General features: G+C 29.3%; 2 protein-coding genes across 3 annotated transcripts in view; both read left to right on the top strand.

Annotated features, from left to right (window-relative positions):
* LOC124805829 (palmitoyltransferase ZDHHC4) overlaps positions 1-15,157 on the top strand; it is a 56,923-nt gene extending 41,766 nt beyond the window's left edge. For both annotated transcript variants that reach the window (XM_065802979.1, XM_065802977.1), the window contains one exon: positions 13,202-15,157. In XM_065802979.1, coding sequence (XP_065659051.1) covers positions 13,202-13,281 — 80 coding nt within the window. In that variant the 3' untranslated portion in view covers positions 13,282-15,157. The remainder of the gene's footprint in view (positions 1-13,201) is intronic.
* LOC101239161 (GTP-binding protein Di-Ras2) lies at positions 14,276-14,968 on the top strand. The gene has a single exon (XM_065802367.1). It carries the CDS (start codon positions 14,276-14,278, stop codon positions 14,966-14,968), a length of 693 nt encoding a protein of 230 aa, XP_065658439.1.
* Positions 15,158-15,894: the final 737 nt, after the last annotated feature.

Here is a 15,894-nt window from a genome sequence, read left to right as displayed (position 1 = left end):
CTTGCGAGTCAGGCTATAAGATAATCAATGTAGCAACACTCCGCGCATGATTTACAGTTAAAAAAATAAAAATAAAAACATTTTATTAAAAAAATTAAAAATCAAAACATTTTATTAAAAAATTATTAAGAATCACTTTTTTCCTTCCGTAATTCCCAAATGCAACAAACTATAGAACTATATATATATATATATATATATATATATATATATATATATATATATATATATATATATATATATATATATATATATATATATATATATATATATATATATATATATATATATATATATAAATATATATATATATATATATATATATATATATATATATATATATATATATATATATGTATATATATATATATATGTATATATATTTATATTATATATATATATATTTATATATTTATATATATTTATATATGTATTTATATATATATAAATTTAATTTATATATATATATATATATATATATAAATATATATATATATATATATATACATATTTATATATATATATACATATTTATATATATATATATATTTATATATATACATTTGTTGTTTTGATCAAGTTATAGTGGGTTATAAATACTTTTACATTTTGTTTATATAAGCAAGTACTTTGTTTATTTTGTTTATATAAGCAAATTATTTGAATTGAATGGGGCGACTGAATAAGTGCGAATTTCATTACTGCGAATCTGCATAAGTGCGACTGGCATAAGTGCGAACTGGCATAAGTGCGAACTGGCACAAGCGCGAACTGGCATAAGTGCGAATCACTTGCAAAAACTGGCATAAGTGCAAACTAGCACAAGCGCGAACTGGCATAAGTGCGCCAAAAGAATTTGCAAACATTGGCATAAGTGCGAACTGGCATAAATGCGAAACAATTGCAAAAACTGGCATAAGTGCGAACTGGCACAAGCGCGAACTGGCATAAGTGCGCCGAAAAAATTTGCAAACATTGGCATAAGTGCGAACTGGCATAAGTGCGAACTGGCATAAGTGCGAACCAACTGCAAAAACTGGCATAAGTGCGAACTGGCACAAGTGCGAATTAGCATAAGTGCGCCGAAAGAATTTGCAAACATTGGCATAAGTGCAAATTGGCATAAGTGCAAATTGGCATAAGTGGCGAATTGGCAAGTTCGCACTTATGCCAATTCGCACTTATGCCAGTTCGCACTTATGCCAATTCGCACTTATGCCAATGTTTGCAAATTCTTTCGGCGCACTTATGCCAGTTCGCGCTTGTGCCAGTTCGTACTTATGTCAGTTTTTGCAATTGATTCGCACATATGCCAGTTCGCACTTATGCCAGTTCGCACTTATGCCAATGTTTGCAAATTCTTTCGGCGCACTTATGCCAGTTCGCGCTTGTGCCAGTTCGTACTTATGCCAGTTTTTGCAATTGATTCGCACATATGCCAGTTCGCACTTATGCCAGTTCGCACTTATGCCAATGTTTGCAAATTCTTTCGGCGCACTTATGCCAGTTCGCGCTTGTGCCAGTTCGTACTTATGCCAGTTTTTGCAATTGATTCGCACATATGCCAGTTCGCACTTATGCCAATGTTTGCAAATTCTTTCGGCGCACTTATGCCAGTTCGCACTTATGCCAGTCTTTGCAACTGCTTCGCACTTATGCAGATTCGCAGTTATGAAATTGGCACTTATTCAGCCTCCTCAATTGAATTATATTTTAATTTTTTAATTTTTTTTTTATAATTATTTGAATTAAATTTTAATCACTTTAATTAATTTAAATTAAATATATATGCAAAAAAAAGCATTATTTTGTTTATATAAACAAACTGCTATTATTTTTAGCAAACTCAATAATAGGCTTTTCTCTAACTTCTGCTTAAGAATTTACAATTAAGCAAAATATACAAATTATTAAAAAATGAAAAATCATTTTAATACATTGCAATGATACAAATAGTGACGTAAAATAATATGCTCTTGTATATACATGTAGGTTTTAAACAACGAACAGCATCAAAAGGTTTATAATCTGCTAAGTCACTTGCTCTCAAACATATCTGCTCTGAATCAAGAGAACAACAATACGATAGAGTTAGATCACAATACATGTGGACATGTCACATGTCACTAAAATCCAATAAAATAAATTACATTGTGAAGAACATATATTTGTTCAATTTTAAAAAATCATTAATAGAGTGAAGTACATCTTATTACTTTTGTCCAAAAATGACTACTTTTTCGCTTAGAAAAGTTATGCTTTGCTTCAAACCGCTCATATGTAAAAATGGTCCGCTGTTCTCAATTATAGTACCGTAGTGAACCATTCTGTGCTATTTATATAAAAGTCTTTTATCAGGATAACATATTTTAAATAACTCATGATGCTCTGATACAAGATCTTTTAAGTACAAAACCTGCGACAGAACAGAGTTTAGCAATAAAATAATTTCTGTCAGTTGTTTTAGCAATTAGTACAAACACCATTTTAACTTATTTACTTTGTCAATAACATCAGCTAAAATACATGGCAAATGTTAAAACAAAATCAGCATCTGAGCTGACTGTTTTCAAAGCAATGAGCTGTGACTTTTTAAATGTGACTCACTTATAAAACAAGGCTTCGAGTTAATAACCAGATTATAATCCATTGTATTAATACAACAATTAAGCTCAGGGAGATTAATAAGCTTTAAGTTATAAATTATGTGGCGCAAAAATAACTTGACTTCAAACGGAATTACACCTTCGAATAAATCATGCATTATATCAACCAAGTCATTACAAGCAGGATGGTAATAGTTCAAATTTTTTAAAGTTGAGGGCTGCCTTATGACACAGTCTTTAGATGAAATGGTACCATTTTTAAGCTGCTCAATATGTTCCTCATATGATTGTTGTGTCCTCATTGTAAGAGAATATTCACAAAATACTTTTTGCACCTCATCATGAGTCACCATACACAAGTCACAAGCAAATAGAGCAGTGCTAAAATTTTCCATATATCCAAGAGTTCCATTTAGCCCTAAATTATCACCAACAACTTGTGTTAAAAAACAGCAAATATTAATCTCTTTTCCATCACAAAAAAATATTAAAACCATCGTGTAAGTCTTTTAATTGCTGAACAATACATTCCATATAAGGATCAGTGGTGTACCGTTTAATGTCTTCCGAATATGCTAAGACCAACAAATAAATATTGCTTAACACAGAATTTGAAGCTGGTGGAAAGTTAAGTGCATTTTATTGTGAAATAAAATGCACCTAACTTGTGTATTCCAGTTTTGGATCCAAGTGGATTTGTTGTCTCTACCTCGCCAAAAAAAATCTGAATAAATACATGAATACTGTTAGGAAAATAATGTTTGGCATATATTTTTAGCTGTAAGCCATGCTTACCGTCTAACCAGTCTTCTGCTATATCATTTGCTGACTCATTGCTTCTTTTTAAAATTTTCTAAGTCTCAGGTTGATGCAAAATCAATTTCAAGGTTTTTCTTAATTGGTATATGGTAAAATTTATTTTTGACACACTTGCATTTGTTGCTTTGTTGATCTGTCTCACTTAACATCCCACCGATCTTGAATGTGCTTCAGGTTCAACATAGAGACCTTTTACTTAAAGATAGTTCAACATTTTATAATGAGTATCAATGCCTTTAAAAGGATTTTTCCATTTGTTAAATTCTTCTGAAAGAATATTAAATGTTGCGGTTTTCACATCTGTATGTTTTTAAGACAATGTCTGTCTTGGCAAGCAGATAATTAATAATATCATTTAGCAACTCTATCCACTATGAACTGAGATGTGCTTAGAGAAATGGAACTAGAAGATTGCAGATCAAAAATTTTAATGCTGCCTGTGGAACACCATACTCGTCTACAATAGGTGCAATAAAAACACTTTCTTTAACTACACTTTTTTTTGTTAAACTTTCAAAATATGAAACCTCATTGTAATCTTTGACTAAGTATTAGTTTTCTGTATTTTGCATAGTAATATCTAAATGGTTAAAAATTTCTTTCAAAGTATCATGACCTATATGAGTTTTTTTAATGTGTTTACGTAACACTTTATAAAGTGTGAGTGTGTTCATGTAAAAAACAATGTTCAAACAGCAGGTGCGTGTTTCTTCATTGATAAGTATAATCTTTAGTGGATTGAAAGTGTTTAGTGCACAAGTAACAACTCAGTTGTAAAAAGCCCCACAAAATATCATGTAAAATATAAAAATAATGCTACACTAATGCATAATGCTCAGCAGTTCACTAGTTTTGCTCAGTTCACCAGCTTAAATAGCATTCATTTAATTATCATAATTTATATAAAACTAAAAAAATATTTTTAATAAAAAATTAAAAATATTTTCTGCGCCTCAAAATATATTATAATTATATTTTATGAAACTGTTAACCTTTTTTCACTCAATTATGACTTGAATTTTAATGGCCTGGCCCATTTTGATGTCCATTGCATGCAGCAATAATGTGTTTAACTCCAAAAAAGCTAACCCATCAATTTATTCAACTAAAATAATAATCAATAGCATATTTAGTATAAGAACTAAACATTTGTGTTTCAATCTGTATAAATTGAATTTAAACTTTTTCATGTTTAAATTCAATTTATACAGTTTATAATTAATCAATCTAATATATTTTGTAATAATTATTATAACCAACAATTAAAAAAGATAGTAGAATTCAAAAATTCAAGTACTCAATATATATATATATATATATATATATATATATATATATATATATATATATATATATATACAGAGTGGTACAGAGGAAGCGCATGTTTTTCGAACCGCTAGTACGTGGCGACGGGAGGGGATATTGACCTTGAGCGAATGTTGGCAGACGGCCCAAACAATGCCATTTCAGTCGCTATGCAGCGTACAACATTGTGTGTTCATTGTCAAGCAGTTTTTTAGAAACAATGATTCTGTAGTCACAGTGCAACGTCTTTTCTGTCAATATTTTAGAGTTGGACAATTAATTGGACATCAATGTTCAAAACTGTTGGTATTGGGCATCGGAGAACCCACAAGAATTACACCAAAGACCTCTGCACAGTTTGAAGGTAACAGTGTGGTGCTGCATTTCAAAGTTGGGGATTGTTGGACCCTATTTTTTTGAAGAGGAAGTAATTGCAGTTACTGTTACATCAGTCTGCTACGTTGAAATGTTAAACAACTTCCTTCATCCAGAACTTGAAAGGCGTCAAGTGAACATGAGAGACATTTGGTTTCAGCAGGATGGTGCCACAGCTCACACGGCGAGAGCATCCATGGAAGTGGTTCGACAAATGTTCCCAGGACATGTGATTTCGAGATTTGCCGATGTTCACTGGCCCCCTCGCTCACCTGACCTGTTGATATGTGACTTCTTTTTGTGGGGATATTTGAAATCAAAAGTGTACATGAACAAGCCTCACACACTCGATGACCTTAAGAATTCCATTCGTCATGAAATTAAAGCCATGCCGAATGAAATGTTCGAGAGAGCTGTTTCTTAATTTTCAGAAGAGGATCCAAATTTGTATCCAGCAAGAAGGACGTCATCTCAAAGAAATTATTTTCCGAACCTAAATATGGTATGTAATTCAAAAACTGCATTAAAAAACCTATCATTTAATATTGAAAAACATGCGTTTCCTCTGCACCACCCTGTACATATATATATATATATATATATATATATATATATATATATATATATATATATATATATATATAAATGTTGTCTACTTGTCGTCTACTAAAAAATGTCGTCTATATATATATATATATATATATATATATATATATATATATATATATATATATATATATATATATATATATATATATTTATATATATATATACTCACAATATGTTTAAAGTGATTTCAGGATATAATTTTAATTTTTTGAAAAAATATTTTTTTCATCTCACGCAAGTAGACGACATATTTTATAAACTTAGAAATTTTTACAGATTACCAAATATCTGGAGATCTGAGTCTAATATACACAGGTATATGATATATAAATTATATTTAACCATGTATAGATGATGTGTAGAAAAAATCAAGCTCCTAGCTCTATTACTTCATATTGCGCCAAACTATTTTTTTAAAGCTACGCAAGAAAACAGAGGTCAATCAATCACTAAAACCATACAGATTTTGGCGCATCATAATACAACAGTCATTGCAACCTAAAATTTTGAGTGCAAGCTAGTTAAGGATATAGATGTCCTATTTGAAATATACATTTCTGTTTCTTGTGACAGAAACCCTCCCCCCACCCCCCAAGGGTGCCGGGCCCCTCCACTCAGTAATAATTCTCAATAGTAGTAATAATGTACTTACTGGAATTTAGTAATGAAATCTTAAATGGTTAGGAAAACTCACAAATTTTAAGCATTGGAGGGAAGGAGGGTGGGGGTGGGGCTGTAGACTTTCCCATTCTTATTTATCCTAAAAAGGAGGGGGAAGGGGATTTTATATTCCTCTTTTGTCCTTCCATGTACTTTCAGCATAAATGTGGAACTTTTTTAAAAAAAATATATATTCAAGGAAAAAAACATATTAGGTTTCAGCATTGTTTAGGGCCTCATTCTCTGCCCACAGAGCCTCCAGAACATCATTCTCTCCTACAATATTAATACTGCTGTCAAGTTCACTGTTGCTGGAAAGGAAAACTTCTGTTTCCTCAAACCCTTTTCCTCGTACATAAGACTAAGCTTTTCTGCTGGAGTCAGTTGCTTAGCAGGCTTCTTGTAAGCAGCTTTAGTTCTGGAAAGGGGTTTGTCAACTTTACTCTTCGCAAGAAGCATTTTCTGGAGCTTCTTCTCCTCTCAAGTCAAAAGTATTGTAAGGTAGGTTATTACAACATATCAGTTCAAATTGCTTATTGTTTTGGTAACACATATACTAACCTTGATGAGCTTTCCATTAAAGTGTAACTGAACCTTCTGATAATCATGTTTAATCTCATTTTGTATGAGAATCTTTATATTGTCTGCATCTTGGTTAAAGATATATTATTTTTCATTTGAAAAGCCGATTTAAAGAAAAGAGGAAATTCATTGGGATTTCCTCCTGCTTGTAATCTGCTTAATTAATGTTACAGTCATTTTATGAGCTAATATATCCAAAGCCAGAGCAGTTCTCATGGTTTCCTCAATAACTTTTTTAGTAACAGTAATGATCTAATCCTGTCTTTTATTTTCTTGAATTCATACTCTGAGTCGGACTCAGAACTTGATTCTGAAGAGAGTACTAACTATGAATGTTTTGCAACTACTGAGGTACTAGGAATAGGCTCATCTTCTGTAGATCCAATAACAGTAACTGATTTCTTTGCACGCTCCATTCTCTTCAATTCGATCTCTTTTCTTCGCTTATCAATAGGTGCAGAGTCATTTTCCTTTCTCCCATTTGATCCTTCAGAAAAATTGTAGCCTCATACTTGTCAGATGGACCTATCTTTGTCTTCTTTGATAGCTTTTATCAGACTTTCCTTTGTATCACCCAAACAGAACAATCCTAATGATAAATCATTTTAAAACTTACCAAGAAAATTAAATCTTGATTTTTAAAATATTTAAACATTTTCAAAAAACAATAATTTGTAATAGATAAAAAAATATTATTTTTAAAAAGATTGATAAATAACCTCTCACTGATCTCACAAACTCTTCTTAAGGTTCAAATATCTTTCAATATATTTTGATATATTCCTTTGAAGGGTAACAGGTCCAATCATGAGAAAACCTGATCTTAGCCATGGAAAACATAGTGAGCCTAGAATACATTCCTCACTGCAAGGAGAATCCACAGAGGTACACTGCACACGAAAACAAAAATAATTTTTTTCTTATAAATCTTTCTTCAGTTGCATACCAAAAATAAAATAAAACTGCCTTTAAAATTCTTGAATTAATGTTATTTAAGGAAACTTTTTGCAATATTTGCTTACTATGAAAAAAAAGTTGAAAAACTATATTTGTGCTATATATTGTAAGTTCTTTATAAAAAGTTACCTGAAGCTGTTACTTAAAGGACAGGAAACAAGTTGCTTTGTCTCCAAAGTTGGACCATTCTTCCCCTTCAGGTAGAGGAAGTACTTTATAATGTCAGTCCTGGTTGGCAGCCTAACTGAGGGCAACTTGACTGGTTTGTCAACTAAGAAGTATTTCTTTGTTACAAATTGGATTTATAAATTAAGATAAATGCATGAAATAATTGAGATATAAAAAAAAGATTAAATAAATCAAAACTAATTGGTTTGACAAAACGTGTTAATATTGGAAAATTGAGTACAAATGTTCATAACTTCCGATATGTAAAGGTTATTGTGTATACTTCATTTATGGATAAATTGTTAGATTATTGCCAGGAAAAGTGAATCCTCAACACAATCTTGTTTAACTAGGATAAAATATAAAAAAATTAGTATCCTACGATACACAAATTATTGGGTGGGCATGGGGGAGGGGTGGGGAGAGGAGAGAGAGGTGTTTAGAGGATGTGTAATCCCCATCCTCTCCCAAAGTAAAAGATTGTAATTGTAACAAAGTAGTATACATTTTAATTATGCATGGGACTAACATTGAGTTGGTAGCCCTATTAGTACTGAAGTCAAGTTGGGGCACTGCGCCTTATGGGGGAGGGGAGGCTTTGCCCCAAGATACACAGATGTATATTATATATCTGACATCTATATCCTTAAGGAGCCTGCACACAAAATTTTAGGTTGCTATGACTATTGTATCATATTGCGCCAAAATCTGTATGGTTTTAGTGATTGATTGAACTCTGTTTTCTTGCGTAGCTTTAAAAAAATAGTTTATCGCAATATGAAGCAATAAAGCTATGAGCTTGATTTTTTCTACACATCATCTATACATGGTCAAATGTAAAATATATCATATACATGTGTATATTACATTCAGGTCTCCAGATATTTGGTAATCTGTAAAAATTTCAAAATTTATAAAAAATGTCCTTGCGCGAGATAAAAAAAAAATTTTTTCAAAAAAATAGAATCATATCCAAAAATCACTTTAAATTTCCCAACTTTTTAGCTTGCATACATATCAAAAAGAAAAAATTGTTTAAAAAATGAACACCCCTAATATATATACTATAGTATTACTATATCATATACATATATCTAGACTTCTTTATATCTATACTCTTTATATCTATACACTCATACATACATGTATATAATTCAAATACGTATACTCTCTTGTGAACAAGAGGTATCTCTTGTTCACAAGATGTGATATCTAGATGTGTATATGATATACACATCTCTTTTATGTGCCTACGCGAAAAAGATGAAAAGGTTGCTTACTTTTAAGCATTTCTGTAGTATCTATGGATATTCCTTTTGATAATAAATATTCTGCTAACTTTTGACAAATTTTTTATGCTCATTTTTAATAAAAATTTTAAAATAAGAGAATGCAAGCACATGCGACCTCTAAAAAGTTTAATGGCGATTAACGTTAGCGCAGAAAAATATTTTCACATCATCAGGCAATTTACTTAATGTTTCCGGTAGAAAAGTTCACGCAACTACTTTTGCCTGAATTTTTCAAGAATTTTACTCAAAGTGCTCAGGTGGTTTGCTAAAATACCTAAACTGTTACGGTAATTTGCTTGAATGTTTGAAAATTTTTCTACCTGAACCATTTCGGACATAGTTTGCCTGAAATTTTTTAAGAGTGTATTGAAATTAACGGATCATTGGAAAGAAAAATAACTTGTGGTAGACCTGTTATAATTGCATCATAAGTCAACATTCAATATATTAAAAAAAAGTTTGATCATCGTTCTGATTCTTCCCAAAATCAAGTTGCCAGAAAACTAAAATGTCATTAAAGTCACATTTCAAAGATTTTAAACAAAGGAACTAACATCAAATACCGTAAAAAAAGTAAAAGACCACTTCTAACTAAAAATCAGAAGAAGCAAGCGAGACCAAAGTGTCAAAAAATGTTGGAAGAATATAAAAATTTTGTTTTAGATGATGAATGGTTCTTTACTTTAACTCATTCGTAGCAGCCTGGCAACTGGTTTTTTTTGAAGTGATATTAATCTGACTCCCCCATGTATAAAGTTTGATTTTGAAGCTAATTTTAAACAAAATATTATTTGTTTTGCTTTGTATTTTACCAAAAGGCATATCAAAGCTGTTTTTATTTCTTCAGGAATGGCAGTGAACTAAACAGTCTACCTGGAAACTATTATTAAAAAGTATTTGGTATCTTTAATAGATAAATTTTATAGTACAGGAGAGTACGTATTTTGGCCAGACTTGGCATCTGCTCATTATGCAAAAGCGTGGTAAATTACCTGAGCAAAAATCAACTTTGTAGTTTATAAGTTTATAAAGGCAAAAATTGGACAGCAAAAAATCTCAATGAGTTGAAATCTAGAATTATCTACTGTCTTGGCATAATGAGTCTTGAGTTTGTACAAAACCATGTTTTGGGTGTTAGGAAAAAACCATGTTTTGGGTGTTAGGAAAAGGCTGGACCATATATGAAGACAAAAAGAAGGTTTTCATTCCAGTCCAAAAACTTATTCATAGCCGCTATTATTTGTGGTAGCATACAAAATCAATAATAATTTGGATGAGAACCAAAAGTAATTAAAGTTCTTACCAATAAATATAATTATAAAATAAAGTTCTCAGCCATTAGATATTTATTTTAAAATGTTAAATGCAGGTGTCTTCTAGAAGAAGAAATTTAAACAAGTTAGACAACAATTGTAACGATAATCAATAAATTGTAACGATAATTGAGTAAACCTTTTTTAGGCTTGAAAATTTATTTATATGTTTATAAGTTGTTTATATATATTTACTTATAGCTTGTTTAATTATTAAATGTTTAATTATTATGTAAATTTTAAAAATGTAACAACAGCTGTCTTCTAAAAATAGAATGGTCAAGTAAAAAAGAATATAGGAAGTAATTCCCTCCTGAACTTCTTTACTAACCAAAGTCCTTCTTCTTTACTAAATTGTTTAATAATTTACATTTACTTCATAGTGATATAATTAATATTACTTAAAATTATACATAATTCTTATTAGAAGAACCTTCAACCTGAAAATATTTATGCAAATATGTATGTGGAATGTACATAAATATTTTCAGGCTTATTCTGTAAAGTATTTAACAAGCTGATATCATACCATTATGGGTTTTTCTCTGTAATATATGTACTAAGGCTGACAAGCTGGTTTTTGCTACTTTTGGAAATATGTTACACTTGAATAATTGTAGCATCCTCCAGCTATCGACTCTTTCATAAAATTGCATGAAAAGTGTTTCATATTTCAAATATAGATAATGACCCCAGATTTAATTAATAATTTATTTAATTTGTTAATAGTATATTGGTAATAATAAAAAAGTTAATATAAATCAAAAACATCCAATAACATAAATGGAGTTTTATAGTTGTTAAATAAATAGTGTTAAAAATAAATTGTGTTTTAAAAAAATCGTGTCAAAAATAAATGTATGCATATAATGGAACGTACACACTAAAGTTTACTATGTAAATGATGCTTAATTTAAAAAAATCTTAATCAAATCTTATCAATTAAAATTTGTTCAAATCTATTTAAAACTTGCTTGTGTACATAATATTAAAATAGTTGTGTATACGACTGCAGTAAATTGTATTTGTTATAGTATGCCTATTATAATTGCGGTTCAGACGTATCAGTAGCTAGGGTATCAGTTTCTAGGATAAGATATACAAAGACGTAATAATTTGTTAAAAAAAAAATTTAATCATAAACATTTACAATCTAATAGCATAATGGAATTTTTTTTTTCACTCATAATCTTTCAGATTCTTTAAAAGATTGTTCACATGATTAATTATTTATAAGTAATTCCCATAAAAATTTCTGATGTTTTGGATAATCTTTTCATGAAATCTAAAGTTTGCATACTGAGTTAAACTAGCGTTGAAAGTCAAATAGGCTTTTTAAAGCGTAATTTGCGTTTTTTAAATTAACTTTTGAATAAGCATAAAGTTTCTATTTCTATTTTCCAAATTCATCTTTAATCAGAATATTTTAATCTTTCCCTGAAAAATTAATAAGAAATTAAAATTATGCTTATTGTAAGTTTCTTTACAAAAATCAGAATTTATTTATTCAAAATAAACATTTTATTGTTCAGTTTACTGTTTGTAAAAAGAGTAGTATTTTTACAAACAGCAAATGTAATTGTATAAATAACTGATTTTTGATTTTAATGATATGGTCACTGTTTATTTAGTTAATTTAAGTTAGATTTAGGTTCTATTTATATAAATAGAACTATAATTCTTTTTTGCTATGTCCGAATACAAAAGTTATGTAGGAAAATTTTTGTTTTGGATTTTTCTTTTCAATTCCTAAGAAGGTATTTGTAAGGAAGGTGGGGATTACGTTTATAATACTCTATTTTAATTATTGCTTTATTGCCTTATAATACAGAGCGTTGTGCCTTTTTTAACGCTTGGTTTGTAGTTACAATTTGTCCACAAATTCTATTAATTGCAAAAACTATTAACACGATATTTTGGATTCAACTTTTCTTGAGTGTAAAAGATGCGGTCATGCTTTATCTGCGCAACCGTTAAAGTGCTAATAGGCTTTAACAAGTTAAGTATTAATTGTTTTCTTTGTTTGTTTTATTTTTCTTATTTATAGAGAACTTGGGGCAGGTAAGCAACCGCATTAATAATAATAATTATAACAATAATAATAATAGTGCTGAAACAGGAGGAGATACTCCTGCAGAACCTGTCAGGTTATGACAGCCGTACTTTAGATTAAATATTTTAGACCAAGTTACCTGGTGGAAGTCACTTTTTTGATTTTGAAAGCGTACAATCGCATTAGTAGCAATTATAAATTATTTTAGACATTTTTTATGTTCAATTTTTTTAAAAGTGAAAGAGCAGCTAAATATTTCTCAATAGTGCGAATAAGCATTCCTCAAAAATTTAAAAAACTCTGACGCTCTTAAGTTTTATTAATCGGTGTTTAATACCTCTAAATACCCACATAGTTGATTGCTTACACATTCAGTGCGCTGCAATTTATTTTGATTTAATATTTTTTTTTTTTAATTTTTCAACTTGTTCATTATTATAGGAAATTTATTTATTTATTTAGTTTCTGATTGGAGAATACCCCGTGATGTCATTTCTATTAATTTACTTATTGTTTTTGTTTATCGTCTTGACATGTTTTGATCTCTTTCATCTGTTTTTGGTTGTTACCAATCGAACAACCAATGAGATTTTTAAATCAAGAAGCTCATATTCCATTACACAATCAAATGCAAAAATCGACGTTATGCAAATAAAAAAGTCGGATGTATCCAATAATCGAAAACCTACATTAAACGTAAATGGTTATTTTTTTGGCGTTTATAGCAAAAGCATTTTTAGGAATATTTTAGAATCCCTAAGGCCATAACAATACATTCAAGTTACCTTACACAATTATATTAATCAGTGAAAATGTGGAAAACTTTGATATCAAATAAGAATATTTGATATCAATTAAAAATAAAACAAAAAAGTTGCTATTGATATTACTAAAAACGTTCAAGGGAAATTGACAATTAGAATAAATATTTTATACTGGTTTTATGTTTTTATAACTGATTTTATTTTAATGTTTTAATACTGATTTTAGATTAAAATCAGCATAAAAATATAACATTGTTTAGATGTTTATGACTTAATAAAAAATAAAATTTTGTAAATTAGAGTTTTATAAAAAGAAAAAAATTGATGTTTTGATACCATAGTTTTTATATACATAATTTTTTATAGTAATTTTGCTATTTACTTAAGCAGCTAATAACGGACAAATCTTGTTATTTCTGTACTACAGTGAGAATATATGTCAAAGTGTTATTTCCACCATCAACACTCCTCACCTCACCGCACCTCAACTTGCAAAAATTTGACTTCAATGTTTTTTTACTGAAATATTTAGTTCTCAACAAGATTTTTATAATTTATTAATTGTATAATGTTATGTTTATTGTGAACGAATTAAATGTCGTTGCATAATATTTCTTCCGTTTTTATTGTAAAGTTTATTGTAAGTTTAAATTCTTGAAATGATTAGTTTTTTAAAAAATTGTGCAATCACGAGATTTATTTTTAAAAAAAAAACAGTTTTTCAGTTTATTTAGTAACCAATTGAAAAATAAAGTTCGTCTCTTTGATCGAAATGAAGTTGCATTTAGGAAAAAGTAGAAAATGTTTAGATAATGATCAAAACGTGCCAAGCTACAAAATTGCTTTGTTCGGTGATGAAAAAGTTGGAAAATCAAGTATTCTCAGGAGGCTTCAAAAAAAATCATTTTCTTATGAGTACGAACCAACTATTAGTGAAGTTTACGATATAAGTTTTAAATCTAGTGATGGTTTGGCTAGAATAATTACTTTTTTTGATACCTCTGGTTCAATAGAGTGTCCGCCGATGGCAAGACTTACAATGACAAAATGCGAGGCTAACATTGTTGTTTATTCTGTAACTTCCAAAAAATCTCTCGAAGTTGCAAACAGAAAATTAAACGAGATATCAAAAACCAAAGGGCCAGGAAGTGTGTGCTTACTTGTCGGTAATAAGAGTGATGTTGCTGCAAATGCAAGAGAGGTTTCTTTTGAATGCGGACTAAAATATGCTGTAAACAACAAGTGTGCTTATCTCGAAGTTTCAGCGTTGAAAAACATAAATATTCTTAATGCAATCGATATAGTTGTAAAAAAACTTGTGGATTTAAATAGAACTAAAAAAAAGGTGTTGTCGCGATCAAAAAGCGACTATAATAAAACAAACGATAAGAGTCTATTGACCTATAGAAGGCGTTCGGTAAGTTTAACTCAGCTTAATATAACGAAACAATCTGAAGATTTTTAAAGTTGAAAATCCTCAGATTGCGTTATAGTTTTTATAATATATTTAATCGTAGTTAAAATCAATAGATCAAATCCACTTTTTTTCATGTTACTTTTTAGCTTTTACGATTATTGTTATGTGTTGCATTATTTTTTATACTAAAATATATTTGTATATATTTCCTTCGAAAAATAATTTTTATGAAAGGAATGTTGTTGTCAAAACATCTTACAATTATTTTTTTTTTTTTTTTTTGCTTGTTTTTGAAATATAAAACATTTTTAAAATTATTTTAGTCCTTATTTTACTACTCTCGGAGTGTCGTCATAATTTTTCAACCTTATTAATAAATTAATGTTATGTAATTAGAGCCGTTACTAAGATATGCCCTATTAACCCCTGCCAAAATAAAACAACAAAATAGTACGAAGTATTTTTCAAACCAATCGAAAAAGGTTTTTTCTAAAAGGCGCTTTATACACGATTTACAAAGTCACATTACAAGTCATGAGAAAAATTAAAAGAAAAACTAATTAAACTAACCTGATAAAATATTAATTATTTTTACATAATTTTTTTTATTTCAGTAGTTTATTGCCAATAACACTCAAGTTTATTATTTTTTAAACTATTTTTTAACCTTGATCTGGATAATATCAAAGAAACATAAAATGTTACCAACACAGCATTCAAGTTGAATAAAACAAACTTTCATAAGTTGTTCATTCTAATCAAATTCATCTCCTTCATTTGAGATTTGTCCTCACCTTCAAAAATGATGGAAAAAACATCCTTTTTCTCCTTCTTTTTTATAGTAGTTAAATTTATTTAAAATAGTAACATTGTTGACGTCAACTTTTCTTGATTTCCCCCTGTTAAGAATTCCCTATTAAGAATTGTCGAAAATTTTCTGACGCTCTTAACCCATTTTTGTTGACATAATTGAA

The sequence above is a fragment of the Hydra vulgaris genome, chromosome 08 (genome assembly GCF_038396675.1).
Source record: "Hydra vulgaris chromosome 08, alternate assembly HydraT2T_AEP".
Classification (NCBI taxonomy): domain Eukaryota; kingdom Metazoa; phylum Cnidaria; class Hydrozoa; order Anthoathecata; family Hydridae; genus Hydra; species Hydra vulgaris.
Note: the sequence above shows the minus strand (reverse complement) of the source record. Positions and strands in the feature narration are given on the sequence as shown.